We start from the raw sequence: 14,768 nt of genomic DNA on the forward strand, positions 1-14,768 counted from the left end.
CGTAACTTATAGAAGACTATCAAGTGCATCAGTTAGCACATGTAGGTTCTCCATTTACACCTGACATTGACATGGTATAAATGGTCGCACTTAAAAATTTAGGTGCGTTTATGCCACCTTATGCCAGTATTCTATAATGGCTTCTTGGCACACAGATGACATTGGTATTATCGCACCTAAAGGGAGGTGCCAATTTATAGAATTGCCTTTGAAACACTGGGCAGGTTAAGTCCACAGGTTCAAATGTATCCATGTGCATGTTACATGGAAATAGAAACAAATGCATTTCCTCCTGAACTGCACAAAACACAAAGGCCCTTATTTTAGAAACTCTATTCATGTGAGACCAATTGAGTTGATCATCATCCTTTCAAGTAAGAATAAACAACTGGCGTGGAGGAGTGGCCTAGTGGTTAGAGCACCGGTCTTGCAATCGAGAGGTGGCCGGTTCAAATCCCACTGCTGCTCCTTATGATCTTGGGCAAGTCACTTAACCCTCCATTGCCTCAGGTACTAACTTAGATTGTAGAAATATCCAGTGTACCTGAATGTACCTCACCTTGAGATGCTACTGAAAAAGGTGTAAGCAAAATCTAAATAATAAATAAATAAAACTTGCTGTTTCCAGTTGTGGATGCATCCAAAATAGCACAGGAAAGATACATACTATTCCTGCTTGCACAAACAGGAAAAAGCAAGGAGGGCTCATGGTGGCCTGTACTGCCCAAAAGTAAGAGAAGATGAGGAGCATACATCTTGTAGGTTTCCTTAACTCCATCTGGCAGGCAAAATCATTTTAAATGTGAAGTCAGGTGCTGTAGGTGCTGGCTACTTCTGTGGGACATTTGTCTCTGTCTACCAGCAAAATATCTTGCAGCCTCCCCAAAATTCTTCCTTGTTGGTAGCTGTTGAGACCAGCATCTGGAAAGGATGATATGTGAGGTTTGGCAAGGAATCAAATCTTCTAGGGCCAGGATTACTTCCAACGTTGATGGTATTGACTGTTCTGGAACTGATAAGGGTTTCTGAACCAAGGCCTCTGTCTACACTGATCTGTTTTAGGCACAAGCAGTCTAATAGCTATGAGCCCAGAGTGTACATCAATGTGGTCAACTGCACCATGATTCTGGCACCAAGGCTGCTCTCTTATGCAAAATCATTTTAGGAATAGTAGATACTGGTAGTGAGACCCATTTTTGGCACTAAAGATCCATGTTCCAAGACATGACATCTCAAAAAGTATATAGTGGAATTAGAAAATGTACAGAAAAGGGCAACAAAAATGATAAAGCGGATGGGACGACTTCCCTATGAGGAAAGGCTAAAGCAGTTAGGGCTCTTCAGCTTGGAGAAAAGATGGCTGAGGGGAGATATCATAGAGGTCTTTAAAATAATGAGTGGAGTGGAACAGGTAGACATTAATCGCTTGTTTACTCTTTCCAGAAATACTAGGACTAGGGGGCACACAATGAAGCTACAAAGTAGTAAATTTAAAACAAATCAGAGAAAATATTTGTTCACTCAACATGTAATTAAACTCTGGAATTCGTTGCCAGAGAAAGTAGTAAAAGAGGTTAGCTTAGCGGGGTTTAAAAAAAGGTTTGGGTGGCTTCCTAAAGGAAGTGTCCATAGACCATTATTAAAATGGACTTGGGGAAAATCCTCTGCTTATGTCTAGAATAAACAGCATACAATGTATTGTACTGTTTTGGGATCTTGCCAGGTACTTGTGACCTGGATTGGCCATTGTTGGAAACAGGATGCTGGATTTGATGGACCTTCAGTCTATCCCAGTATGGCAATACTTATGTACTTATGACATTTGACGCAACAAGGTCAAGTTTTCTTTTCTTGCGCAATGCAATTCCTTTTAAGTAGAATTCAATCCTTGGAGCTGAGTGGTCTTTACCCTGATCAATTGTTGGTAGGACATGAATTCTGGTGCTGCTAGATACTTACACTTCTCCACAAGGACATCTGATGAAGAGGAGCACAGCCCCTCCGATTAGTAAGACCTGAAAAGCAAGATCCTTGGAGACATCCAGGCAAAGTGGGAGTAGTTCTATCATGATCTAGTCAAAAACATCTGTAGTAAGAGGCATGGGTGCCACTGATGGGTATTTTACACCCACACATACATTGCTTGCAGCCACTGTATATGCCATTGGGAAAAATGAGCTGACTAAGTCTAATTAAAACAAAAAAGGTTAACATTAATGTTTGAAAAGGAGGCCAAAGGAAGTCTCAAATGCAGCAAAATAAATTACAAGAAATATCTCGCTTTACTCTCAAACATGGCAAAATGAGTATACCAGAAAACCATATTTAGGCATACGCATGGACAAAAAGACTGAAGGAGTGGCTGTGCAGGAACTCCCACACATGCTCAGAAAAGCCTAGTTTTTCTGAGAGCAATAATTTAATGCTGTTGTCAAAGATAGTATTACCCGCTTTGTCAACAGAATAACTATTTTTCAGAGGAATATATAAATATACAGTTATATATTTATCTTCAAATTAGATACGGATTTTGTTCTTACCGCCAGAATCTGTGATAACATTTGGAGGAGACTTGTTTCCAAAAACTGAATCAAAATCAACATTAAGGCCAGATGATGTCTGCGGATGAGCAGCTAGGGATGGAGCAAAACCTTAGAGAATAAAAGCAACAAAAACCCACACGTTATGACAAAGAACAGCTAAAAGGGGTAGCAGACCCAAATATCAAACTAAAATGTAATATGAAACACAAATTAAAAAGATAATCAACACTATATATATATAATTAACACTATTATATTTATATATAGACACAATTATGAATTCCACAAAGTCATATTTCAGCATATGCCTGTATCAGAGCTACAAATATTAAAACCTAACACCAAGCACTTAACAATACTTACCATATATACTTGAATATAAATCAAGATTTTTGGGGCTAAAAAAACCACCAGAAATTGCATCTTGATTTATATTCAAGCCTTCTCCCATGCTGTTCATAATTCTTCCCATTCTTCCTTCCTCCGTGGTGTCCAGGAATTCCTCCCATTTCCTCACTTCCTCCCCCTGCTGCCTTCTTGAGCCACAGGAGCTCCCACTTCTGCCTTTCCTCCTCCTGAACAGAGGAAAGCCCTGCTCCCCAAAACACTCAAGAAGAGGAACACAGAAAATAATACCACTAGGCAGGGAGGAGTGGCCTAGTGGTTAGGGTGGTGGACTTTGGTCCTGGGGAACTGAGGAACTGAGTTCAATTCCCACTTCAGGTACAGGCAGCTCCTTGTGACTCTGGGCAAGTCACTTAACCCTCCATTGCCCCATGTAAGCCACATTGAGCCTACCATGAGTGGGAAAGCGCAGGGTACAAATGTAACAAAAATAAAATAGATACTATTGGAGATTCTACATGGAATGTTGCTACTATTGGAGATTCTACATGGAATGTTGCTATTCCACTAGCAACATTCCATGTAGAAGGCTGCGCAGGCTTCTGCTTCTGTGAGTCTGACTCACAGAAGCAGAAGCCTGCGCAGCCACATTGGTGATCTGCAAGGGCCGACTTCTACATGGAATGTTGCTAGTGGAATAGCAAATAGTAGCAACAGTGGAGGAGTGGCCAAGTGGTTAGGGTGGTGGACTTTGATCCTGGGGAACTGAGGAACTGAGTTCAATTCCCCCTTCAGGCACAGGCAGCTCCTTGTGACTCTGGGCAAGTCACTTAACCCTCCATTGCCCCATGTAAGCCGCATTGAGCCTGCCATGAGTGGGAAAGCGTGGGGTACAAATGAAACAACAACAACAAAAAATACCGGATGAAACAAAGAAGTGAAGATAGGTATACATAACTGGCCAAAGCACAAGCAGAAGAATAAATGGCTAAAAATCTAAGGAGGGGTGACAAGAAATTTTACAGGTATATTAGTGAAAGGAGGAAGGCTAAAAACAGAATTGTAAGACTGGAAGATGCTACGAACTGCTACGTGGAGAATGATGAGGAAAAAGCAAACATGTTAACCAAATACTTCTGCTCTGTGTTCACAGAAGAAAATCCTGGAAAAGGACCACGATTGGCTGACAAAAGTACATAGGAGAATCGCGTAGATATTGCACCGTTCACTGAAGACAGTGTTTATGAACAACTTGAAAAATTAAAGGTGGATAAAGCCGTGGGACCAGACGGGATCCACCATCATTAATTCAGATATTAAGGGCCCCTTTTACCAAGCTGCGGCAAAAGGAGGCTGGCACGCCGAGGCCCCCTTTTACCAAAACTGGTAAGGTAAAAGGTAGGTCTTGCTTTTCTGCAGGAAATGTCCATGCGGCAAGTAGAGCACTTGCTGTGTGGCCATTTTGGGGAAGGAAGCTTTTACCGCCACCCACTGAGGTGGCGGTAAGAGCTCCCATGCTAACCCAGCAGTAACCGGGCAGCGCACGGCACTGCCTGATTACCACCGGGTATACACTGGCGCTACAAAAATAATTATATTTTGGTAACACCAGATATGACAGTGTGCTGGGGGTGAGAAGTACTGCCGGGCTGCTGAGGTGGCCCAGTGGTACTGCCTTTTTAGGGAAAGGGAAATGGGTCTTGATATACTGCCTTTCTGAGGTTTTTGCAACTACATTCAAAGCAGTTTACATATATTCAGGTACTGATTTTGTACCAGGAGCAATGGAGGGTTAAGTGACTTGCCCAGAGTCACAAGGAGCTGCAGTGGGAATTGAACTCAGTTCCCCAGGATCAAAGTCCACTGCACTAACCACTAGGCTACTCCTCTACTCCCACATTGGGCTTACCACCACTTTGTAAAAGAGGCCTTAAGGGAGCTCAAAGATTTGTTCAATAAATCCTTGGAGATGGGAGAGGTTCTATGGGATTGGAAAAGAGTGGATGTGGTCCCGCCTCACAAAAATGGTGACAGCGAAGAAATGGAAAACTACAGGTTGGTAAGCCTCACTTTGGTCACTGGACAAGTAATGGAAGCGCTGCTAAAAGAAAGGATAGTGAATTTCCTGGAATCCAATTGGTTACAAGATCAGGGCAACACAGCTTTTTTTTACCCAAAGGTAAATCATGCCAAATGAATCTGATTGAATTCTTTGACAGGGTGACCAGAGAATTGGCTCAAGGACATCGATCCTCGAGATGTAATCTACTCAGATTTCAGCAAAGCCTTTGACACGGTTCCTCATAGAAGGCTCTTGAATAAACTCAACAGACTGAAGTTAGGACCCAAAGTGGTGACCTAGATTAGAAACTGGTTGACAGACCGATGTCAAAGGGTGGCGGTTAATGGAATTCACTCAGAGGGTGGAAAAAATGAGTAGATGTGTGTCTCATGGATTAGTGCTGTGGCCAATTCTATCTAATATATTTGGGTGCAACATTGTCAAAGGGTTAGAAGGTAAGGTTTGCCTTTTGGCAGATGATACCAAGATTGCAATAGAGTGCACACCCCAGAGGGAGTGGACAACATGCCAAGGGATCTACAAAAGTTAGAAGAATGGTCTAATGTTTGTAAGTTAAATTTTAATGCAAATAAGTGCAGAGTGATGCACTTGGGGAGCAGAAATCCAAGGGTGCTGTACGTGATAGGGGGTGAGAGGCTGAGATGAACAAACAGAGAGAGAAACCTTGGGGTGAAATGGTCTGAGGATCTGAAGGCAAAGAAAGCGAATGCTACATACCTGTAGAAGGTATTCTCCAAAGGACAGCAGGCTGATTGTTCTCACTGATGGGTGACGTCCACGGCAGCCCCTCCAATCGGAAACTTCACTAGCAAAGGCCTTTGCTAGTCCTCGCGCGCTCATGCGCACCGCGCATGTGCGGCCGTCTTCCCGCCCGAACCGGCTCGTGCTCGTCAGTCCCATATGTAGCAAAACAAAGCAAGGGAAGACACAACTGCAAAGGGGAGGTGGGCGGGTTTGTGAGAACAATCAGCCTGCTGTCCTCGGAGAATACCTTCTACAGGTATGTAGCATTCGCTTTCTCCGAGGACAAGCAGGCTGCTTGTTCTCACTGATGGGGTATCCCTAGCCCCCAGGCTCACTCAAAACAACAACCATGGTCAATTGGGCCTCGCAATGGCGAGGACATAACTGAGATTGACCTAAAAAATTTACCAACTAACTGAGAGTGCAGCCTGGAACAGAACAAACAGGGCCCTCGGGGGGTGGAGTTGGATCCTAAAGCCCAAACAGGTTCTGAAGAACTGACTGCCCGAACCGACTGTCGCGTCGGGTATCCTGCTGCAGGCAGTAATGAGATGTGAATGTGTGGACAGATGACCACGTCGCAGCTTTGCAAATTTCTTCAATAGAGGCTGACTTCAAGTGGGCTACCGACGCAGCCATGGCTCTAACATTATGAGCCGTGACATGACCCTCAAGAGCCAGCCCCGCCTGGGCGTAAGTGAAGGAAATGCAATCTGCTAGCCAATTGGATATGGTGCGTTTCCCCACAGTCACTCCCCTCCTATTGGGATCAAAAGAAACAAACAATTGGGCGGACTGTCTGTTGGGCTGTGTCCGCTCCAGATAGAAGGCCAATGCTCTCTTGCAGTCCAATGTGTGCAGCTGACATTCAGCAGGGCAGGAATGAGGACGGGGAAAGAATGTTGGCAAGACAATTGACTGGTTCAGATGGAACTCCGACACAACCTTCAGCAAGAACTTAGGGTGAGTGCGGAGGACTACTCTGTTATGATGAAATTTGGTGTAAGGGGCCTGGGCTACCAGGGCCTGAAGCTCACTGACTCTACGAGCTGAAGTAACTGCCACCAAGAAAATGACCTTCCAGGTCAAGTACTTCAGATGGCAGGAATTCAGTGGCTCAAAAGGAGGTTTCATCAGCTGGGTGAGGACGACATTGAGATCCCATGACACTGTAGGAGGCTTGACAGGGGGCTTTGACAAAAGCAAACCTCTCATGAAGCGAACAACTAAAGGCTGTCCTGAGATCGGCTTACCTTCCACACGGTAATGGTATGCACTGATTGCACTAAGGTGAACCCTTACAGAGTTGGTCTTGAGACCAGACTCAGACAAGTGCAGAAGGTATTCAAGCAGGGTCTGTGTAGGACAAGAGCGAGGATCTAGGGCCTTGCTGTCACACCAGATGGCAAACCTCCTCCACAGAAAGAAGTAACTCCTCTTAGTGGAATCTTTCCTGGAAGCAAGCAAGATACGGGAGACACCCTCTGACAGACCCAAAGAGGCAAAGTCTACGCTCTCAACATCCAGGCCGTGAGAGCCAGGGACCGGAGGTTGGGATGCAGAAGCGCCCCTTCGTCCTGCGTGATTAGGGTCGGAAAACACTCCAATCTCCACGGTTCTTCGGAGGACAACTCCAGAAGAAGAGGGAACCAGATCTGACGCGGCCAAAAAGGAGCAATCAGAATCATGGTGCCTCGATCTTGCTTGAGTTTCAACAAAGTCTTCCCCACCAGAGGTATGGGAGGATAAGCATACAGCAGACCCTCCCCCCCAGTCCAGGAGGAAGGCATCCGATGCCAGTCTGCCGTGGGCCTGAAGCCTGGAACAGAACTGAGGGACTTTGTGGTTGGCTTGAGATGCGAAGAGATCTACCAAGGGGGTGCCCCACACCTGGAAGATCTGACGCACTACACGGGAATTGAGCGACCACTCGTGAGGTTGCATAATCCTGCTCAACCTGTCGGCCAGACTGTTGTTTACGCCTGCCAGATATGTGGCTTGGAGCACCATGCCGTGACGGCGAGCCCAGAGCCACATGCTGACGGCTTCCTGACACAGGGGGCGAGATCCGGTGCCCCCCTGCTTGTTGACGTAGTACATGGCAACCTGGTTGTCTGTCTGAATTTGGATAATTTGGTGGGACAGCCGATCTCTGAAAGCCTTCAGAGCGTTCCAGATCTCTCGTAACTCCAGAAGATTGATCTGCAGATCGCGTTCCTGGAGGGACCAGCTTCCTTGGGTGTGAAGCCCATCGACATGAGCTCCCCACCCCAGGAGAGACGCATCCGTGGTCAGCACTTTTTGAGGCTGAGGAATTTGGAAGGGACGTCCCAGAGTCAGATTGGACCAAATCGTCCACCAATACAGGGATTCGAGAAAACTCGTGGACAGGTGGATTACGTCTTCTAGATCCCCAGCAGCCTGAAACCACTGGGAAGCTAGGGTCCATTGAGCAGATCTCATGTGAAGGCGGGCCATGGGAGTCACATGAACTGTGGAGGCCATGTGGCCTAGCAATCTCAACATCTGCCGAGCTGTGATCTGCTGGGACGCTCGCACCCGCGAGACGAGGGACAACAAGTTGTTGGCTCTCGTTTCTGGGAGATAGGCGCGAGCCGTCCGAGAATCCAGCAGAGCTCCTATGAATTCGAGTCTCTGCACTGGGAGAAGATGGGACTTTGGATAATTTATCACAAACCCCAGTAGCTCCAGGAGGCGAATAGTCATCTGCATGGACTGCAGGGCTCCTGCCTCGGATGTGTTCTTCACCAGCCAATCGTCGAGATATGGGAACACATGCACCCCCAGCCTGCGAAGTGCCGCTGCTACTACAGCCAAGCACTTTGTGAACACCCTGGGCGCAGAGGCGAGCCCAAAGGGTAGCACACAGTACTGGAAGTGACGTGTGCCCAGCTGAAATTGCAGATACTGTCTGTGAGCTGGCAGTATCGGGATGTGTGTGTAGGCATCCTTCAAGTCCAGAGAGCATAGCCAATCGTTTTCCTGAATCATGGGAAGGAGGGTGCCCAGGGAAAGCATCCTGAACTTTTCTTTGACCAGATATTTGTTCAGGGCCCTTAGGCCTAGGATGGGACGCATCCCCCCTGTTTTCTTTTCCACAAGGAAGTACCTGGAATAGAATCCCAGCCCTTCTTGCCCGGATGGCACGGGCTCGACCGCATTGGCGCTGAGAAGGGCGGAGAGTTCCTCTGCAAGTACCTGCTTGTGCTGGAAGCTGTAAGACTGAGCTCCCGGTGGACAATTTGGAGGTTTTGAGGCCAAATTGAGGGTGTATCCTTGCCGGACTATTTGGAGAACCCACTGATCGGAGGTTATCAGAGGCCACCTTTGGTGAAAAGCTTTCAACCTCCCTCCGACTGGCAGGTCGCCCAGCACTGACACTTGGATGTCGGCTATGCTCTGCTGGAGCCAGTCAAAAGCTCGTCCCTTGCTTTTGCTGGGGAGCCGAGGGGCCTTGCTGAGGCGCACGCTGCTGACGAGAGCGAGCGCGCTGGGGCTTAGCCTGGGCCGCAGGCTGTCGAGAAGGAGGATTGTACCTACGCTTGCCAGAAGAGTAGGGAACAGTCTTCCTTCCCCAAAAAAATCTTCTACCTGTAGAGGTAGAGGCTGAAGGCTGCCGGCGGGAGAACTTGTCGAATGCGGTGTCCCGCTGGTGGAGCTGCTCTACCACCTGTTCGACTTTCTCTCCAAAAATGTTATCCGCACGGCAAGGCGAGTCCGCAATCCGCTGCTGGATTCTATTCTCCAGGTCGGAGGCACGCAGCCATGAGAGCCTGCGCATCACCACACCTTGAGCAGCGGCCCTAGACGCAACATCAAAGGTGTCATACACCCCTCTGGCCAGGAATTTTCTGCACGCCTTCAGCTGCCTGACCACCTCCTGAAAAGGCTTGGCTTGCTCAGGGGGGAGCGCATCAACCAAGCCCGCCAACTGCCGCACATTGTTCCGCATGTGTATGCTCGTGTAGAGCTGGTAGGACTGAATTTTGGCCACGAGCATAGAGGAATGGTAGGCCTTCCTCCCAAAGGAGTCTAAGGTTCTAGAGTCCTTGCCCGGGGGCGCCGAAGCATGCTCCCTAGAACTCTTAGCCTTCTTTAGGGCCAGATCCACAACTCCAGAATCATGAGGCAACTGAGTGCGCATCAGATCTGGGTCCCCATGGATCCGGTACTGGGACTCGATCTTCTTGGGGATGTGGGGATTAGTTAAAGGCTTGGTCCAGTTCGCCAGCAATGTCTTTTTTAGGACATGGTGCATGGGTACAGTGGACGCTTCCTTAGGTGGAGAAGGATAGTCCAGGAGCTCAAACATTTCAGCCCTGGGCTCGTCCTCCACAACCACCGGGAAGGGGATGGCCGTAGACATCTCCCGGACAAAGGAAGCAAAAGACAGACTCTCGGGAGGAGAAAGCTGTCTCTCAGGAGAGGGAGTGGGATCGGAAGGAAGACCCTCAGACTCCTCATCAGAGAAATATCTGGGGTCTTCTTCCTCTTCCCACGAGGCCTCACCCTCGGTGTCAGACACAAGTTCACGGACCTGTGTCTGCAACCGTGCCCGACTCGACTCTGTGGAGCCACGTCCACGATGGGGGCGTCGAGAGGTAGACTCCCTCGCCCGCATCGGCGAAGCTCCCTCCGCCGACGTAGTCGGGGAGCCCTCCTGGGAGGCGGCGGCAGCCGGTACCGCACGCGGCACCGACGCCGGAGACCTCACCTCGGGTGATGGGCCAGCCGGCGCCACGCTCGACGGTACCGGTGGCGCAAGCACCGCCGGTACCGGAGGGGTAGGGCGCAACAGCTCTCCCAGAATCTCTGGGAGAACGGCCCGGAGGCTCTCGTTCAGAGCGGCTGCAGAGAAAGGCATGGAGGTCGATGCAGGCGTCGACGTCAGAACCTGTTCCGGGCGTGGAGGCTGTTCTGGGCTGTCCAGAGTGGAGCGCATCGACACCTCCTGAACAGAGGGTGAGCGGTCCTCTCGGTGCTGATGCCTGGTGGGTGCCGACTCCCTCGGCGACCCAGAGCTCTCGGTGCCGACCCGGGAAGGAGACCGATGACGATGCTTCTTCGATTTCTTGGAACGAAGCATGTCACCGGAGCTTCCCGGCACCGACGAGGAGGACGTAGAATCCAGTCGTCGCTTCCTCGGGGCCGAGGCCGAAGGAGGTCGGTCTCGGGGGGGCTGTACCGCAGGAGCCCTCAGGGTAGGGGGAGACCCACCCGAAGGCTCACCGCCACCAGCAGGGGAATGGACAGCCCTCACCTGCACTCCAGACGAAGCACCACCGTCCGACGACATCAGCAGACGAGGTCCCGGTACCACCGACGTCGATGCAGCTATCCGATGTCTCGGCGCCGATGCAGAGGGCCGATGCCTCGATGCACTCGATGCACTGGCGGCCGAGGATGAAGCTCTGGACGCTGAAGACGTCGATGCACTCGATACCCCCGGTGCCGATGCCGACGAAGAGCCCGAGAACAAAACGTTCCACTGGGCCAATCTCGCTACCTGAGTCCGCTTTTGCAAAAGGGAACACAGACTACAGGCCTGCGGGCGGTGCCCAGCCCCCAAGCACTGAAGACACGACGCGTGCCTGTCAGTGAGCGAGATGACCCGGGCGCACTGGGTGCACTTCTTGAAGCCGCTGGTAGACTTCGATGTCATGAGCGGAAAAATCACGCCGGCGAGATCAAAAGTCGAAATGGCGGAAAAGGCACCGAAAAAACAAGGGGAAGAAAACTTCGACCCGAGGCCTAAAAGTGGCCTACCCCGACGACGAAAGAAAACTTACCGGGGCGAAAGCTGGAAATAGCGGGGGAAGAAAAGACCAAGAGTCTTTTCCCACACAGAATGGATTATAATTTTTCTCTTTCGAAAACACACGACGAACGCGCGAGGTCGACTTTGCGGGGCCCGACACGGCGAAAACACGACCGTACCGAGCGCGGACAAAAGAAGACTGATGAACACGAGCCGGTTCGGGCGGGAAGACGGCCACGCATGCGCGGTGCGCATGAGCGCGCGAGGACTAGCAAAGGCCTTTGCTAGTGAAGTTTCCGATTGGAGGGGCTGCCGTGGACGTCACCCATCAGTGAGAACAAGCAGCCTGCTTGTCCTCGGAGAAACAATGCATCATATCTATGTTATTTGAATGTTCTAATGTGTACTTATTAGGTGCTTCATAAGTATTATGTACTATATTCTCTGTTATTTGAAATTCAGTGCTGTTAAATGTGTATATTTTTGATACTGTTTCACGGTAGTCCTATTATTAAGTTTTAATTAGCTGCTATCAAAATTTACCTCATTTATTGTAAATGAGAACAAAAACATAAGGGATAGCAAACTTTCAAAATATCCAAGAATGAGCATGAAACATGCAGTTTGATAACAGAATAGCTAATTCAGACTGTGGGGAGCTATGAAAAATCTCACAATTTAAATAAATGAGGTCTCAAAGTTCAGAGAGCAATGGTCTGACCAAATGTGTCAGTCTATCCCAGATATCATCATTGGCCCCACTAAATTATCTATCTCCGGAAAAAAGACAGCAACAAAAAAAAAAAATCCAGAAATGGAGAAAAAGGTTGCATACTAAAAAACTGGAGAAAGATAGCCAAAACTCACACAGTCCACTTCAGTAATCAAAAAACAAAAATATCCACATCAAATCCCCAAAGTTCCAACACACACCACTGGTAGTTCATGACACATATCAAAATAAAGTCCCACAAGTACTTAGCTTGATTGAAGAGGTATCTGATGTGGATATGTGTTCTTCTTATTTCTGGTTATGTTTTTATATGCCCAATTGTTGTTTATACAAAAACTTATTCAATAAAAATTATTAGAACTTAAAAAAAAAGTATTTCCATGTAATTTCATTGAGTGTCCCCTGGTCTTTGTACTTTTTGAAAGAGTGAAAAATTGATTCACTTCTATATCACTCAGGATTTTGTAGATCTCAATCATATCCCCCCTCAGCTGTCTCTTTTCCAAGTCGAAGAGCCCTAACCTCTTTAGTCTTTCCTCTTATGGGAGGAGTTCCACCCCCTTGATTGATTGATTGATTGATTGATTGATTGATTTATATCATTTATACCCCACAATTTCCCACCACTGGCAGGCTCAATGTGGCTTACAACATTAAGTCAGCAAATAGGAAGGTACAATAAATGGAAAGTGATACGAGGGCTGAAAGGTACAGGGTTAAGAGAAAGTAGGTAAGGCCACAAGATCTTTAGAGGATTTGGAGTCCAGGAATCACAGAGGCAGGACGGGATCTTTAGGGTAAGCTTGCCCAAATAAGTAGGTCTGCATAGATAAATGGGTGAAGACCAAGCTTTGAAAGGGCTGTGGCCAGGGGAATCAGCATGACGTTGAAGAAAGTAGGGGAAAGCAGCGAGCCTTGAGGCACACCACAGACCGGTTGCCATGGAGGGGATAAACTTGAGTTGGACTTTACTTGGTAGGTTCTGGTGGTTAAGAAACCTTTCAGCCATGCTAGAACATTTCCGCCGGCTCCAAAGTAGTTGAGGAGTCTTAACAGGATGGTGTGGTCCACCATGTCAAAAGCACTTGACAAGTAAAATTGTAGTAGGAGAATGCTTTTCCCTAAGGCTATTTCTTGCTTGAAGTTTGACAGAACTCTTCTCTGAACCTTTTCTAATTCTGCTATATCCTTATTGAGATATGGAGACCAGAACTGAATGCAATACTCAAGGTGAGGTCGCAACCATAGAGCAATACAGAGGCATTATAATATTCTTGGTCCTATTTTGCATCCCTTTCCTAATAATTTCTAGCATCCTGTTTGCTTTTTTGGCCGCTGCTGCGCACTGGGCAGAAGATTTCAGTGTACTATTTACAATGACACCTAGATCTTTTTCTTAAGTGCTGACTCCTAAGGTGGACCCTAGCATCAGGTAACTAAGATTCGGATTATTCTTCCCAATGCAGCTGCCCAGCATGTCCAAATGAAACACCTAATACGTTTAGAGATAATTGGAATATCCCATTATTGTGCTAACAATCTTATTTGCTATACACATGGAGGGGCATAATCGAACAGGGGGCACCCAAGTTTTCCTGACGGCGTTCTCGCAGAACGTCCCTGCGAAGGGGCAGGGAAACCCATAATATCAAAACAAGATGGGCGGCCATCTTTCGTTTCGATAATACGAGCGGGGACGCCCAAATCTCAACATTTAGGTCGACCTTAGAGATGGTTGTCCCTGATTTTCGGCGATAATGGAAACCGAGGACGCCCATCTCAGAAATGACCAAATCCAAGCCATTTGGTCGTGGGAGGAGCCAGCATTCCTAGTGCACTGGTCCCCCTAACATGCCAGGACACCAACCAGGCACCCTAGGGGGCACTGCAGTGGACTTCAGAAAAAGCTCCCAGGTGCATAGCTCCCTTACCTTGTGTGCTGAGCCCCCAAAACCCACTCCCCACAACTGTACACCACTAGCATAGCCCTTAGGGATGAAGGGGGGCACCTAGATGTGGGTACAATGGGTTTGTGGTGGGTTTTGGAGGGCTCATATTTACCACCACAAGTTCAACAGGTGTGGGGGATGGACCTGGGTCCGCCTGCTAGTGCACTGCAGTACCCACTAAAACTGCGCCAGGGACCTGCATACTGCTGTCATGGAGCTGGGTATGATATTTGAGGCTGGCATAGAGGCTGGAAAAAATATTTTTTAAATTATTTTTAGGGTGGGAGGGGGTTAGTGACCACTGGGGGAGTAAGGGGAGGTCATCCCCAATTCCCTCCGGTGGTCATCTGGTCCTTTAGGGCACATTTTTGAGGCTTGGTCATTAAAAAAAAAAAGGACCAGGCAAAGTCGGCCAAGTGTTCATCAGGGACGCCCTTCTTTTTTCCATTATCGGCCGAGGACGCCCATGTGTTAAGCACGCCCCAGTCCCGCCTTCACTATGCTTCTGACAAGCCCCCGTGAACTTTGGTCGTCCCCGTGACGGAAAGCAGTTGAGGACACCCAAAATTGGCTTTCGATTATGCCGATTTGG

General features: G+C 48.2%; 1 protein-coding gene across 7 annotated transcripts in view; it reads right to left on the reverse strand.

The window, feature by feature from the left end:
• PICALM (phosphatidylinositol binding clathrin assembly protein) overlaps positions 1 to 14,768 on the reverse strand; it is a 224,713-nt gene that overhangs the window by 44,947 nt on the left and 164,998 nt on the right. For all 7 annotated transcript variants that reach the window (XM_030200139.1, XM_030200142.1, XM_030200141.1 and 4 more), the window contains one exon: positions 2,541 to 2,651. In XM_030200139.1, the coding sequence (XP_030055999.1) occupies positions 2,541 to 2,651 (111 nt within the window). The remainder of the gene's footprint in view (positions 1 to 2,540; positions 2,652 to 14,768) is intronic.

The sequence above is a fragment of the Microcaecilia unicolor genome, chromosome 4 (assembly GCF_901765095.1).
Source record: "Microcaecilia unicolor chromosome 4, aMicUni1.1, whole genome shotgun sequence".
Taxonomy (NCBI): Eukaryota; Metazoa; Chordata; class Amphibia; order Gymnophiona; family Siphonopidae; genus Microcaecilia; species Microcaecilia unicolor.